At 37.7% G+C, this 14,038-nt stretch overlaps 1 protein-coding gene across 4 annotated transcripts in view; it reads right to left on the bottom strand.

Moving 5' to 3' along the window:
* The window catches only part of MACROD2 (mono-ADP ribosylhydrolase 2), an 850,020-nt gene that overhangs the window by 653,210 nt on the left and 182,772 nt on the right, over positions 1 to 14,038 (bottom strand). For all 4 annotated transcript variants that reach the window (XM_063152547.1, XM_063152548.1, XM_063152546.1 and 1 more), the window contains one exon: positions 12,304 to 12,333. In XM_063152547.1, the coding sequence (XP_063008617.1) occupies positions 12,304 to 12,333 (30 nt within the window). The remainder of the gene's footprint in view (positions 1 to 12,303; positions 12,334 to 14,038) is intronic.

Genomic DNA, 14,038 nt, shown 5'->3' with positions numbered 1-14,038 from the left:
TTTTCCTGAATAAATAAGGAACTACAGCAACCAAGGGTACCATGGCCTCACATATGCTGTTATAATGAGACATAATGAAGGGTCTTCTGGGAGCTCTCCCACTACAGCTAAAATTTTACAGCATCAAATTTGGGAACTAATTTTGAAAAAGAGAGAATCCTATTTAATATTTGATGTGCACTGGTAATTATTTCCTTTATAATCAATTTCCCTCTAAACATGCACATTCTTTATGTTGGAAAAAAAATCTACTGCTTCTGCTGAATCAAGTCTCAAAGGGAAAGATAATAATATCCCATATGAACTTGCCGGTATTTGCTTAGTATATCTTATTTGCAGATATAATCTTTTTTGAATAATCATATGTTTGCAATTTTCCAGCTCCTGATGGAAAACTGACCTGTCATCAGAGCAAATTTCCTTCAAAACTCACACATGACTGTTATCTGTAGCTCATGTTATTAAGAATATCCCTTTTTTTGAGGCTCATTCCACCAGTTATCTATGTATAAACTTATACATGTAAGAACTCTCATTTTATTTCATGGTGAGGACATGTGACATTTCCTTCCTGTAAAAAGTGCCTTGAAATAATTTTCTGATTAATCTCCCAATTCATTGTCCAGCTGCCATTTCAAGGGAAAACTTTTCTACTGCATCTTTTGTTCCCTGCAAGGGCAGGCAGTCCTGCCTGCAGTGCTAATTGCTTGTGAGCCCAGAGAAGGGTGAAATTCCACTGCAGCTGGGTTATATCTGGATTGAACAGGGGCCCCATCCTTGGACAAATAATCCCCACAGAGAAACTACTGCCCAGTCATCAAGGGTGAAGAAATACAAAGAAGGTAGGAACACCAGGGGTTTTATCCTTTTACAGTGACAATATCACCTTCATTCCTAAAAGCCATGGAACAGCAGACAGAGTGACCACTGTGCTACAGCTGGACTGGGTTAAACATTTTAAATCAAAATTGTGATGGGAAGATAAACAAAGATGACAACCACAACTGTAGCCTTTTGTAAACTTTTCCTTCATTTGCAGTAGCTCTGAAATTGGCAATTCTCTTTCATTTGCCTGAGTAATGAATTCATTTGGCTTAAGAAATTACTGCCTGCTCACAACACTTTTCCCTTCATCCCAGCACAAACTGGTCAAAGGAGGAAGTGCCACTACCTGCATTTAGAGGCTGATGATATCATTGAAGATGAGAGGGACTGGGGACTAAGGCTGTGATTAGGATATAGCATAAGAATAAAGCTGGCAATGAAAGGGCACAGTCATGCAAATTCAGAGAGAGAATCTGGGAAATTGGCCTGGGAGTAAAATTAAACCATTTCCCAGCAAAGGAACTGGACAGTAAGCCAGGAGCAGAGAGGAACTGTGACTGGGACTTGTTTTTAGAAGTGAACATTAAGGTAAAAAGTTAGAAAGGGGACACTCACTTCCTGCACCCCAAATGTTTGAGAACACAGTCTCACATTACCCTCTGCCCAGCAGCAGAGGAAGTTATCACTCATCTCTTCCCCTCCACACTGGTTTCCACACCCATCACTCCTCTCTCAATCAGCTCTCAGTTCCTTAAAGACATCAAAGCACCTTTTTAAGACCACAGTTTGAAATTGCCAAAAAAAAATGCTCCCTAAACCCAATTCCTCTTTAATATGTAAATTTAGGCCTGCAGTCTTCAAAATGGATGAGAATAAGGGAGCAATAAACTGTAAAATGCAGGTAGTGGGACTGGGAACAAGTAGAGAAGAAGGTGGGAATCTCAAGGTACATTTCAACTGGATGATTTATAATCTGGCATGATATCCTAAACTACACAAGCTCCAGTTTGAAGAATTGCTTGGAATTTATCAGACCTACTTTTTGAAACAAAAGGATTTCCACTCTTCAAATAAATCAGCCCTCTGCTGTATAGCCTGGGCCTTAAAATTAGAATTCTGATGTTAATCTCTGGGTTTGGTTCTTTTCTTCTTCTTTTGGTCAAGGTAACACCGTTGTTTTGGGGAAGACAAACTACCTATGAAATCTTTAATTTACTTATCAAATCATATACCAGAACAAATACTGGCTTGCAGACCAGACTTGAAATACTCAACAAGTAAACCTTGGGTTTGCTTTGAGTGAGATGATGTTCCAGCTGGAAGAACAGTGAAGTTGCACAGTTGAAGTCAATATCATATACATACACACATGCATAGAGACTGTGAGCCTGCAGGCAACTTGAATTTTGGCACTTCCTAACTTTAAGTACTTAGATTTGCACCTTAATAACATTCTTTTAACATTGTGTGTGCATAATACGCTCATAGATCACTCAGCCAAGACATAACAACCACATTTGTGAATTATTTGGGAAGCTTACCCCAGTTTGCTAAGTTGCAGCCCTGCCCAGTAAAAATTAAAGCAGATGCCTCTGAAGCCCAGAGAAACAAGCTGATAATGTAAAAGGAACAGACTGAACTGTAACAGAAGTGTGACAAAAAATATTTTGTTCTTTGCTACTGTATATGTAGCCAAAACTACAACACTACAGATCTGCCAGTCCAAATGGCAAAAACATCATTTTAAAAAGAAAATCAGATTTAAAAGAAACTTGAATTATAAACCATACACATTATGAGGCATTTTCATAAAGAACAAGGAACAATATGCAAATTAGGTGACTTTCGAAAGAAAAAAATTCCAATTATTCTGCACATAATCATAAGACAGCATTTTTTGTAGGGGAAACATTGAAATTCTTCAGCTGTTGAAAGAGGCTAGATTTGATTGATAATAAAATTAGATATTTTCTTAATGCAAAAAACTTATCATCAAGTATTTTAAAACACATTTTTATTAACACTATATAAATTAAAATTAGAAATAAACAGTGTTTCTTTAACATAATGAAAAAAGGAAGGCCCAAGTAAGAACAGTGAATTCTGTCTATTTAGAATTATTAACAGCAGTAACCTCAAATACATCACATTTGTTCTATATTCCCTTCTAGTCCCTTAGTGTAGAACTGTTTATCTAGCAGTACTTATTTCCAGTTGGTAGTCCTGCCATTCCTTAGAGGATTTGCTCTATCACCAATTAAGGCCTAATTGTGAGAAAGTTGCTCTCAGCAGAGTATGTTTTCCCTTCCTCCAAACATCATCCTGTTTTTACCAATAACACTCATACAAAAATTAAAATTCCTCTTACTTCCAAATAGGAACCAAAATTTCTACCTGCAAAACTGACGTAAGTTTCTACATTTTCTCTTTGCCTCCAGGGAGCTGTTTTTTGCTCTTTTCTACACGGACCTTTTGCAAAACATACGGTTTCCTAGTCTCATTTTCCAACTGGAAACTGGAGAAAACATTACTTTGTTCACAGAGTAATTAGGTCTGTGGAGTATTTAGACTCCATGATAATAATGCTCACAGAAACGAGGTTTACCATGTGTTTTCCTTCATGTCCACGCCCTCTTCAGCAGTTACTGGCCCTGGTCACTTCACATCTCACATTACTATTTCCCCATTACATATGGTTTTAAAAAATTACATCTAAATTGTTGCTGCAAAGTCATTCAGGCTAGACTTGACGCCCTAAAAAGGGCAGGGAGGTTTTTATTTGTTTCTTAAATCACGAGAGCTGTCTACTTTGTAGTCTTCCATATGTCGCTAGAATGAAAATTAGCAACTCTCAGCTGCATTGCCACCCAATATTATCAATTCAAAAAGATGTGCAACTGCAAAGACAGTTCTTACAATAATGTTTCTTAAAAAGCAGCTCCACAGATGTAAGAGTTTTAATCCTTCATTACCATCATTACAACATTTCATTTTCTGTATTATGCCACAAGTTCATCCCACTTCACACTGTCTGATACAGGGTTCTAAAGCTGAAGGGAAGAAAAGAACACTGCAAACAAAGGAGGACAGATTTTTCCAAGACTCAACTATCTTGCCATCTAGTCTGTCAGATTTTCCTGGCTCTTGATAAGCTGCAGGTTATAATCTGTAAGCACTTTGCTTCGAAGAAAGAACTTTGGAAAAATGTGATCAGGAAAGAGCAACTCATAAATGAGCAGTGAAGCTCTGCAGAAAGAGCAGGAAATTTGAAATAGAAGGTGAGAGGTGAATGCAGAGTTGATTTCATATTCCTTCATTCTATGCAGCAAGAGGAGAATTGTGAACTCTTTCTGTAATATCTGTAATTTCAATACTTGGGTTTTCCTTGGCTCTGTAGTTTAGTCCTGAGTTTCATTCAAAATTGTCTTTGAAAAAATATAGTGACTAAGATGCAATTACTTTCATTAGAAACAGAAAGAAGAAACTATTGTAAAGTTTTTTCATTAAAGGAGGTGGAGAATTAAGGACCATGACAATCTCTGACCTCTGGGGTCAGTACATCAGCAGACAGTGGTACAGCAATTTTCTGCCTCCTCCTGCAAGGTGTGAGTGCCATGTAATGCCCATTTTCTCATTTTACTGGATGTGCACATTTTAAAAGAATAACCAACAAGAATCAGCAAACAGCTGGTGCCATTTTTGTATGCCTTCATGTCACACCTGTATACACATTTGATGTAGAAATTAATGCACTTGGGGCTTACAGGTACTTTTAAGGAACATTCTACTGATTAAGGACTTTGTTTTGTATTTAGGCATACCAGCATGAAAGCTTCAGTAAAGGGGTTGATATTCAAAAGTGCCTCTATATCTAAAACTCAAGTACCTCCATCACTCCTTTAATTCATGTTATTTCTTTTAATATCCCCCTGTAAAATCAATTAAAACAATCTTAAATATTTTAAATTGCATTTCTCATTTTCCTCCTATTGTAGCCTGATCCTCCTTCAGGACCTCCTTTCCTGGTTCTCCTCAGGATCAGGAAAATAGCTGTAGATCTTACCTCTGAATAACAGATTTAAAAACATCACCACCCCCTGTTTGAGCCTAACAAATCATGTCTTTCCTGCTGTGTTCACTTCATTCTTACCTCAGCAAAAAGGACACTGTCAAAATTGTTCTGCATGAAACTGAACAACTTTGACAGATGTCCCAATTTACAGATTTTTCATTAAGGAAACCAACCAAATGCTTAATTTTAAAAAGCATCTATAGACTGGTACATATATATACTCAAATGCTCAATTTCATTCTCACTGCAACCTGTAGAGATGTGCATCACTTCCAGCACTCCCAGCCTGTTTTCCCTTGGCAACTGTGCCCCTCACCTTCAGCTACAGGGAGAAGGTTCCTAACATGACTGAGCAGCACCTTGTTAAATGAAAAAATTGTGTTTTCTACATTCAAGACACGTGAGACACACATGTATGTGTGTGTATGAGGAAAAAGTGTTTACATTTTTAGATCACCTTGCATTGACATAACAAATGGACAGTGCATTGCCTCATACATCATGTGATGTCCATCATGTAGGGAAGGTTTGTGATCTCTCTCCCAGATTTGCAGCTCTGTCCTCCAAAATGAAACAAAAAGGAAAAGGAAAGAAATACATTCCTTACATAACCACCTGCCTTTTCACCTTAGATTTATATCAAGAGTGCCTCAAATTTTCAATGACCATGAACTAAAGGTCCCAGTCTAAGAAAATTAATGTCCTATTTTTATGCACTTATTTTGGTACACACATGCTAAATCTGACTTCATGAAGCAATTGCAAGCTCAGATAAAAAGCATCCATAGTGACATGCACACACACACACATATATATATATGAATGTAATGTATAGACAGAGAGCAGACAGTGTTTATCTTCATGCTTTACTTGTGAGTACATAACATGTAATGACCTCCTAATGAAATTGAACAAAATGAGGAGAGTTAGTGCAATGGTCTGCTTGAGACAGAGAGAGACCTCCCAATTGAGTGAGAGTTCAGAGTACTGTGGACTCAGCACTCAGTAACTGAGGAGTAAAATACAAAATATCACTTCCTAATGCCCAATTAAGGCAACACAGCAGCAGCATTAAAAAGCTCAGGACAGCAGTGATTTTGACTGGATGGACAAAATCTTAGATTATTTTCATGAATGAAACAGTCACATTTCTGTATTACCAGATGGAACAGGAGCACCCCTTTAAAGAATCACAGGCTGAACATGTATTGAAAAAAAAAAAATCAGAAAAACACAAACTGATCATATAGCTGTATCAATTCCTATAAATAAAAGTGATTTATTTATTTTTAACTAACTGCTCGGAAAGAGTAATTAGCAGGATACAATTAGGCAACAACTGAGAAATACTTAAAATCAATCCTGAGACTTCCTGTTTATGATTATTATATATAAGATTGTATAAAAAGACTGGAGAAAGGAAGCTGGCACCCTATTTAGCCAAAGAGCAAAATATATATCATATTTTAACAAAAACAAAAAAGAAATTAGAGTAGAGCACACATTTTAAATACAGCCACAGCAGTTTATGTTAAGGGTCCTTTGAAATAAACTGTGCTTATTTATTTATAGAGCTTTCATCATTATATCTCTTGATGCACTACAAAATGAGAAAATCTGCTAATTTCATTAAAGGCTCAACTAAAACTCCACTGCAATAACAGAAGGCAAAACCTAAAACTAAACATATATACACAGAGGAAAGAAGGAAGGAAAGGAAAAGAGACAAGGAGGGAAGGAGAGAGAGAATAACTGACCTGTAAAGGAAGACTTTGCTTGCATAGTAACTTTGAATAAATTCTATAACAAGGTGTTAAAATACTGAGAAATATATTTGCTTTGATCTGATAGAACAAAAAGCTCATGAAGAACAAGATTTTGGGCTGAACCAAACACCTTGAAAGGGTTACAGTCCACTCTGAGCTATTGGCCTACCAATGGAACTATCACAGAGGTGCAGGAAAAAAATACATAAATATTAACATTTTAATTGGCTGATGCACTGTCACAGTGGGGGAACTTGTGGATACAGTCTTCTCAAATCCACTCTATTTACAGAGATGAAAAAGAACAGCATGCAAATAGTAAAAGGAGATAAAATACTTTAACAACGTTACAGAATTGTAGCAGCAATCTTCTAGCAAAAAGGGATTGATTAACAACAAAGGCAAATGGCCATTTGCCTTAAATTATCAGTTCTCCTCGTGGTCATTATTCACCAGGAAGATCTTTGTACCTTCCTAGCCATTATCTACATACCTAGGCTATGACAGTGCAGTGTACAAAGCAACTGAGAGCTTTTGAAGGTAGCTGAAATCCCAGGGGAAGCACGTTTGTTCCATGGAGCCATTTGTTGTGAGCACACCCCAATCTGACAAACGCATTTGACATGATACAAGAACATGCCAACAGACTGACACAACAAAATACCAAATAATAATGCTTACTTTCTTGATGAAAGAATCCTGTCAGTGCTCCTTTCCCAAACTCCTTCCTCTCCCTCTCACGGGATGCATTTCATGTTATGCCCACGTCAGGCACAAATTTGAACTTTGGATTTAAACCCTTGCTTCTCTGGCATTTAAATTATGTAAATATCAAAGCCAAGCCCTGTGAAATCCAAAACAGAGAGCATCTAGTCCTGGTTTAGGACAAAACAGGCTTGTCTTCTTCCTGTTACACATTTTGAATGTGAGAGTGCAGGGCAAGTCTGGTATTTAGTCTTCTGCTGTCATATATATTGCTACAGGGTGCTCTGCAACTTCTCGTTCCTGTCTGCAATTTTCTCTTGTACAACTTTCACTTCTCAGTGTCATTAATATCCATTCAGTAAACTGATGTCAAGTTACTATTAAGAAAGTGCAAAACCTCCTTTCTTGGTTTTTTTTTGCTAGAGATTTAACTACCAGAAGACGGCTGGACATGGCCAGTAAGGTACCTAAGACACAGCTGTGAGAATAAAAATTTATCCCTGGCTAAGGGGAGGGATGTCAAGATATTTGTGTCAGCTGTTCCTTCTTGACACTACTGACCGGATAATCACTGGATTTTTTAGCTCAGTAGCTCACAATTAATTGAAAAATAGACAGGGTGGCTAGCAAGCAGCAGTTGACACATTTGAAGGGACACAAGTCCAGGATAAAAGCCAGTCTGCTAATTTCTTTCAGGAGAAAACACTTTTTTGTGTCACTCTTATAATACAACATAAAAGCAGCAAATCCTGAGTTCAAGATGGGGTCTATGCAATGCAGTACAGAGAAACCCAGCTCCCTGCTGTGACCATGAACACAAAGTTCCCCATGCCATAAGAATTGCTTAAAACTGTGCCTACAAACTGTACCTTGGCAGGGTGGATAGGGAGGTCTGGTCCACATATAAGATATACTAAAATACTTATGGCTATATGGGAATTAATTTTTTTTCCATGCTTCCAAAAGCCCTAGGGAAAAAAATAGTTACACTGGTCAAAAAAAAAAAAAAAAAAAAAAAGAGAGAGAGATAGAGAGAAACAGAAAAGTAGACAGATCTTCTGGGGAAACACAGAAGTTTAAACTGGGTCCAAATGACACTAAGAGACTGCAATATAACCTCCTCTCTCTGAGTTTGTAAAGACAAAATTACCAGTTTAATTACCAGTTTTAAGTACAGAGCTGAAAGAAGCTATGATCATAACAGGACACACTAAAAGGTGATGTCTCCCAAATTCCAGCATAGGCAATAAAATCTTATGGAGGTTCAAAGAAAAAACCAAAATTAAATACACCCTTAATTTAAGGTCAATGAAATCAAGCCAATGCAGAAATCAGCATGCAACAAGAACATGATTACGGTCAGCAAATCAAGTACAGGAAAAATGAACCATGAATAAAATAACTAAATACTAGGTGGGATCAGCAGAGCACAGTACCCAAAAAAAATCCCCACAGACTACCCAAAGCCATAAGGGAGGACAAACCTCAGCTCTTGCTCACTTTGCTTGAATAAAATACATGAAATCATATGCTTTAATTCCTTGACACAAATGTAAAGACTGTAAAGAAAAAAGACTTCCATGCAAAATAGGGCACTGTGATTTCTGAAGTCAAATTTCAGGACACATTTTAAAAGAGCTTACACTTTTTCTCAAAATACCACGTTTTTGTTCACTCCTTCCAAATGCAAGTAATTTTTTTGAAAATTTTTCACCTTTGCAGTGTTGAACACAATGGGACAAATAATACATGATGCACAAATAAGTTATAATGCTCCATGCAAGTTATTAGCAGTGAGATGCTGAATGTGTAATAAATCTAGACCTGAAAGTGAAATATGCCTCCTAATTAAAAATCAATTATTAAAAACAGTAAAGAATGAAAAAGAAAAAAGGCTCACTCACCAAACTCATAATGAAATCCTGGAAACTTCAGAGTTATTTGAAAAGCAGAAAAAAACCTTCAACATCTATATTTAACTAAAGACCCCATTGTGGGTTTCTTGATTTTATGATTAACAGTTCTGTGAAAAATTGTTCCTGGTATCTTTTTTGCTTTTATCTCTTCATTCCAAATGGTCATGAAAATGAACAGACGGCATTTAAATAGGGAATGTAAGAACAAACCATTGCTCCAGCTCTGGGAAATCAAAGGACAGGGATGCCCTGATGTGGCTCTGAGGTGACACAGGGAAGATAAGCAGCCACCCAAATCCACCAGCCCCTGAACTTGCAAGTAGGTGCACCATGTTCACCCACAATGCTGCCCACTGGGTTTCTTAGCAGGTCTCATGAAGAAAATGGTTTTAACATCCAGGGAAAGTGATTTGCAAACATTTGATCAGGATGTGCAAATAACTCTTTCCAATTCATTTGAACTTAGTTCTGAAAAGAGTTCAAACACAGAACAGCTCAAAATCACAGCACCTGTTGCATAAGCTTGGACAAGCGGAAATTTCCAGTTTTCTTTATCTGTAGAACTAAGACATGTATTCATACCTCCAGCAGCGACAGAGAGATTAAATTAACAAGCACTACCAAGGAGATCTGAATCCCATTATTGGAGAAACTACACTGGTATTATGCATTACCATCAATATTCAACATCTGCAATCAAAAGAAGGCTTTGGTGTTTACGTATATAATAAAGTTTTAATAATTCACTATCAATATTTCACACAGAGTGCTACCGTCACTTTCTTCTGGATAAAAGAAAAAAAATATACCCAGAATTTAAAATCCACAACCATTCCACTGGGAATCAAGCAATTTCTTCTACAGAAAAATGCCTGTGGAGAGCACCAAGCCATTTTTCCAAAAGCCAGGGGCTCCCGGCTCCATCTGCCTGTGGAAGGTAGATGGCTGGCCAGGGCTCCTCCATTTTGTGTACCCCTGAGCAGGATCTGGCCTGCAGACTGCACACACGTTTCCCTTCTCACAATATGCACCTGTGGAATCTGTCCAAAATCTAGAGTGCTTTGGCAATGAAACTCAGGATTTTTATTCAGAAAATTTGGAAATCTTAAGCTAGCGTGCTCTGAGGACATCAGCTGCCCTACCCATGGGTGGCTTGTGGCACCTCCACACATGCAGCCCCTCAGCCATAAGCAGTCACCCTCTAAGCCCTAAAACTGGCAGATTTGGGGTTTTTTTTTCCTGTACCACAAGCAAGAGGGTACATGGTTATCCTTCCACCAGAGATCAAAGGATCTGGGATTGAGGTTCTGGCCATGGGGGCTGCAGCACCTTGCACCCAGAGGAACCCACTGTGAGCCCAAACCCAACCTCCCACAGCAGCTTCCCCATAACCCCAAAAGCACTGAGTTTTTAAAATGGCAGTAAAAGCCTCAAAGGATGTCAGGGGAGGAGGAGGAAGGGAGGGATGGGAAGCCTCACCTTGGGCTGCCATCATCTCAGCCTGCCATGAGGGGAGAGAACATCTTTTTAATAGCCACTTTTAACACATAAAATACATGGAAAACCCTAATTTGACCCACAGCACAGGCTCATCCCATCTGCTGCAGAGGGAGAGCCACATTATCAAGGGCCACACTGAACAGACATCAACTTCTCAAGTACAGTCCAGCTGAATAAATAACACGGAAAGTTAATAGCCAAATCCTTTCAGCAGCAGCAGTGCTCTGGGAACCTGATTAGAATTTGAACATTTGCATTGATTTATATTTTTTTTTCAATGTTACCAGCTGGGAGCAAGTGCTGGAGGGGAGGTGCAGGAACAGCTCTGCAGAAACAGGAACAGCTAGCCAAGGATTACCTCCTAAAGGATTATCTTTTAAACAAAGAAAAATTTGGTATACTGCAAACAACTAACTCAAATCAAAAGAAACAGATTAATCCAACAGGATTAACAGGTAAGGCTGCCCTGTACTTCAATGTCCAGACACACAGCTGAAGAATGTGAATGGTTTTATTTACATGATTTTATTTAGTTGTCAAGCACCTTTTCCTAGTCCAAAATAAGAGCTGCCTGTTCCGTTAAAACAAAAGCTTTGACAACTTAGCCTGCAGCCTCACAAGCAATGGAGATCTGTCTTTTTACAGAGCCCTTTCCATTACCCTTACATATGTAATCTCTGATCATAGAGATAATGCTCCCACCAGGAAGGAGCATTAGTTGCTGCCTGCGTTGCTCCTGCGCTGGGAAATTTCCAGAACTGAGCTCGCTCACTTCCCTCTGGGTGGCAGGGGAAGTCACTGAAATCTGAGATGAAGCTCTTTATGGCTTTGTCTTTGCTGAATTTTACCACTCATGTAGATTTTACTGCCACAGTACTACAGAAATACCAAAAGTAAAATAGCATCAATCTACTAAAATGAACCAGCATCCATGTATTTGGAAGCAATACCATGATATCTACTTGAGCATCCCTGCCTTAGCAGTAGACACATTGGTAGCATCTCTGACTTGCACCAAAGATTTGTATTGAAATCTACTTGATTATTCTGACAAGCAGAATAAGGTAAGCAACCAAGTTTAAACCATAAAAATATTAAAAAACAAAAAAAGTACAAAGATAAAGCCACACTCATTTACTATAATTACATTTTACTGTATTTTAATATTTCCACATATCTGTTAAAATAGTTTATTAATCATACATTTGAGATTCCCCTGGGGTAAACTAAAAAGTCTAAATACTTAAAAACACAACACAGCATAAGGCAGTTCAGCAGTCCCTTTATGTTTTAGTCAGCCCTTACTCTGACCCAGAGTTGAAACCAAATTCAGCAGCAGTTGCAAACCTTACCTCTTGATGATAGGAAAGATTATGGATTTTAGTGCATTTTCCATCTAATAAATTTATATTTCCAACTTTTGAACTTATATTCTTTTGTAACCAACTAAGCTCTGCATTGATCCAGCATATATTTCATGTTTGTTTAAAAGTGAATTAAGCATTATGCAAAGACTCACCTCCTCCACCTCCAAGAAGGCTGGAATTAGCTGTAAGAAAAACAAAAAGGGAATTATTAGCACTGAGCTTTCTAAATACACATGGAACCAAAATAGAAGATGTTTCACAGGAGATTGTCCATTGTTTCAGTAACTTTGCTACTCTTCCCTTACCTGAAAACACTTAATGCGAAAACAATCACTTATTGTAAACTGCAATCACAAGCTTTACCTTTGCAGTATCTTTGAAAATGCAAGCTAATAAATAAAACAATAATACAATTACTAAAGCTAATGCATTGAATAGGTTATGAAATTACAATCCTGCATTTTTAATTCTATAAACTGTATTCCTTTGTGATTACCAAATTAATTTAAAATTTCCATTGTAGAGAAACTTAAATAGACTTTGATGCAACTTCTGATTATCTCTCCTTGTTTTCTATGCCATGGGACCTTTGGGGATGATGATGATGAGAAATCCTGGTTCCATTGATGTAAAAGGGTTTGTGCAATTGAGCTGGGATTTCCCTCAGCAGGCTTAATTGACTCAGCACTGTAACCACCCAGCTACCCAGGCCAGAACTTGATAAATCACTTATGAAAAGCAATTTTCAGAGCATGGTGATACAAGATGGTCCTTCAAATTAAGCCTGCACAATTGGAGTCATGCCAGATATTTTCCTTTCAGTGCCTAGGCAGAAACAGAAGGAATGCCTAAGCTTCTAAACCTGTCCTTTGGATGTGTGGGAAACAAAACCTTGTTGTATCAGAATATATTTAAAACAAAGAGAGAGACACAGCTATTTCAGATGAGTAAAGAACAGACAGCTCACACCATGTCCTGCTCCAGGACAAGGGTATATAGCAGGATACACAGAATAAATCAGGTATTTTCTATATGTTATTGTTTATGTCATTTTCCTTTGTCTCTTCAATAGAAGCACGTAAAAGGCAAATTCCCTGCTGTTAGGTTTTTTCATCACTTCCTTGTGATTTTCATATAAAATTGATAATTATCGTTGTTTTCTTCTTTATCAGATATTCTACAAACACCTTGGACTTAGCATCCATTTTCAGCTCAAACATTTGCAGTCAGCTTTCCCTGACACTGCAGTAAAACTGCCTTCATCAGAAAGCCAGATTTTCCATCACAGCCAAGATCCATGCTCAAAAGTATCTCTATATTACTCAAGAAGTATTTCTACATTAGTCAAAATGCAGTGTTCTTTAAAGAAAAAAAAATGCAGTTTTATATCCAGCATAGCTGACCATATCAAATCAAAGCAACTAAGTTATTTACTCATCCTAGGATTAGCTGTCCTACTGTCACTGAGGAATCATTGAAACCATGACCTACAAAAATGTTCTCATGTTTTTTCCTCATCCAAGTCTGTTTCTAGTAGCCTGGAACATTAGATGAAGGAAAATAGGACAAAAAACCCCTTTTTTCTGAAACAAAGTAATTTGGAGCCAATTTCAAAGTGCTTGTTTGAAGACACAGAAAGGTTGGAGCAACAGGCACAAAATGGAAAACTTTAAAAAACAACAAAATTATCTGTAAGTGATGAACATCTCTTGCCTGTCCTCTCTAAAGTGCTAGCAGAGAGCAAATACTGCCATGAACATATTGCCTTTGACACAGGCATAATGATGGTAATAATAAATGTGTGCAGACATGTTGCAAAGAACGCCAATCTCGCTATATTTACCTAATTCTTGCCCTGACTGAAATTCACTATTTAACAAAGAAACA

The sequence above is a fragment of the Melospiza melodia genome, chromosome 3 (genome assembly GCF_035770615.1).
Source record: "Melospiza melodia melodia isolate bMelMel2 chromosome 3, bMelMel2.pri, whole genome shotgun sequence".
Taxonomy (NCBI): Eukaryota; Metazoa; Chordata; class Aves; order Passeriformes; family Passerellidae; genus Melospiza; species Melospiza melodia.
Note: the sequence above shows the minus strand (reverse complement) of the source record. Positions and strands in the feature narration are given on the sequence as shown.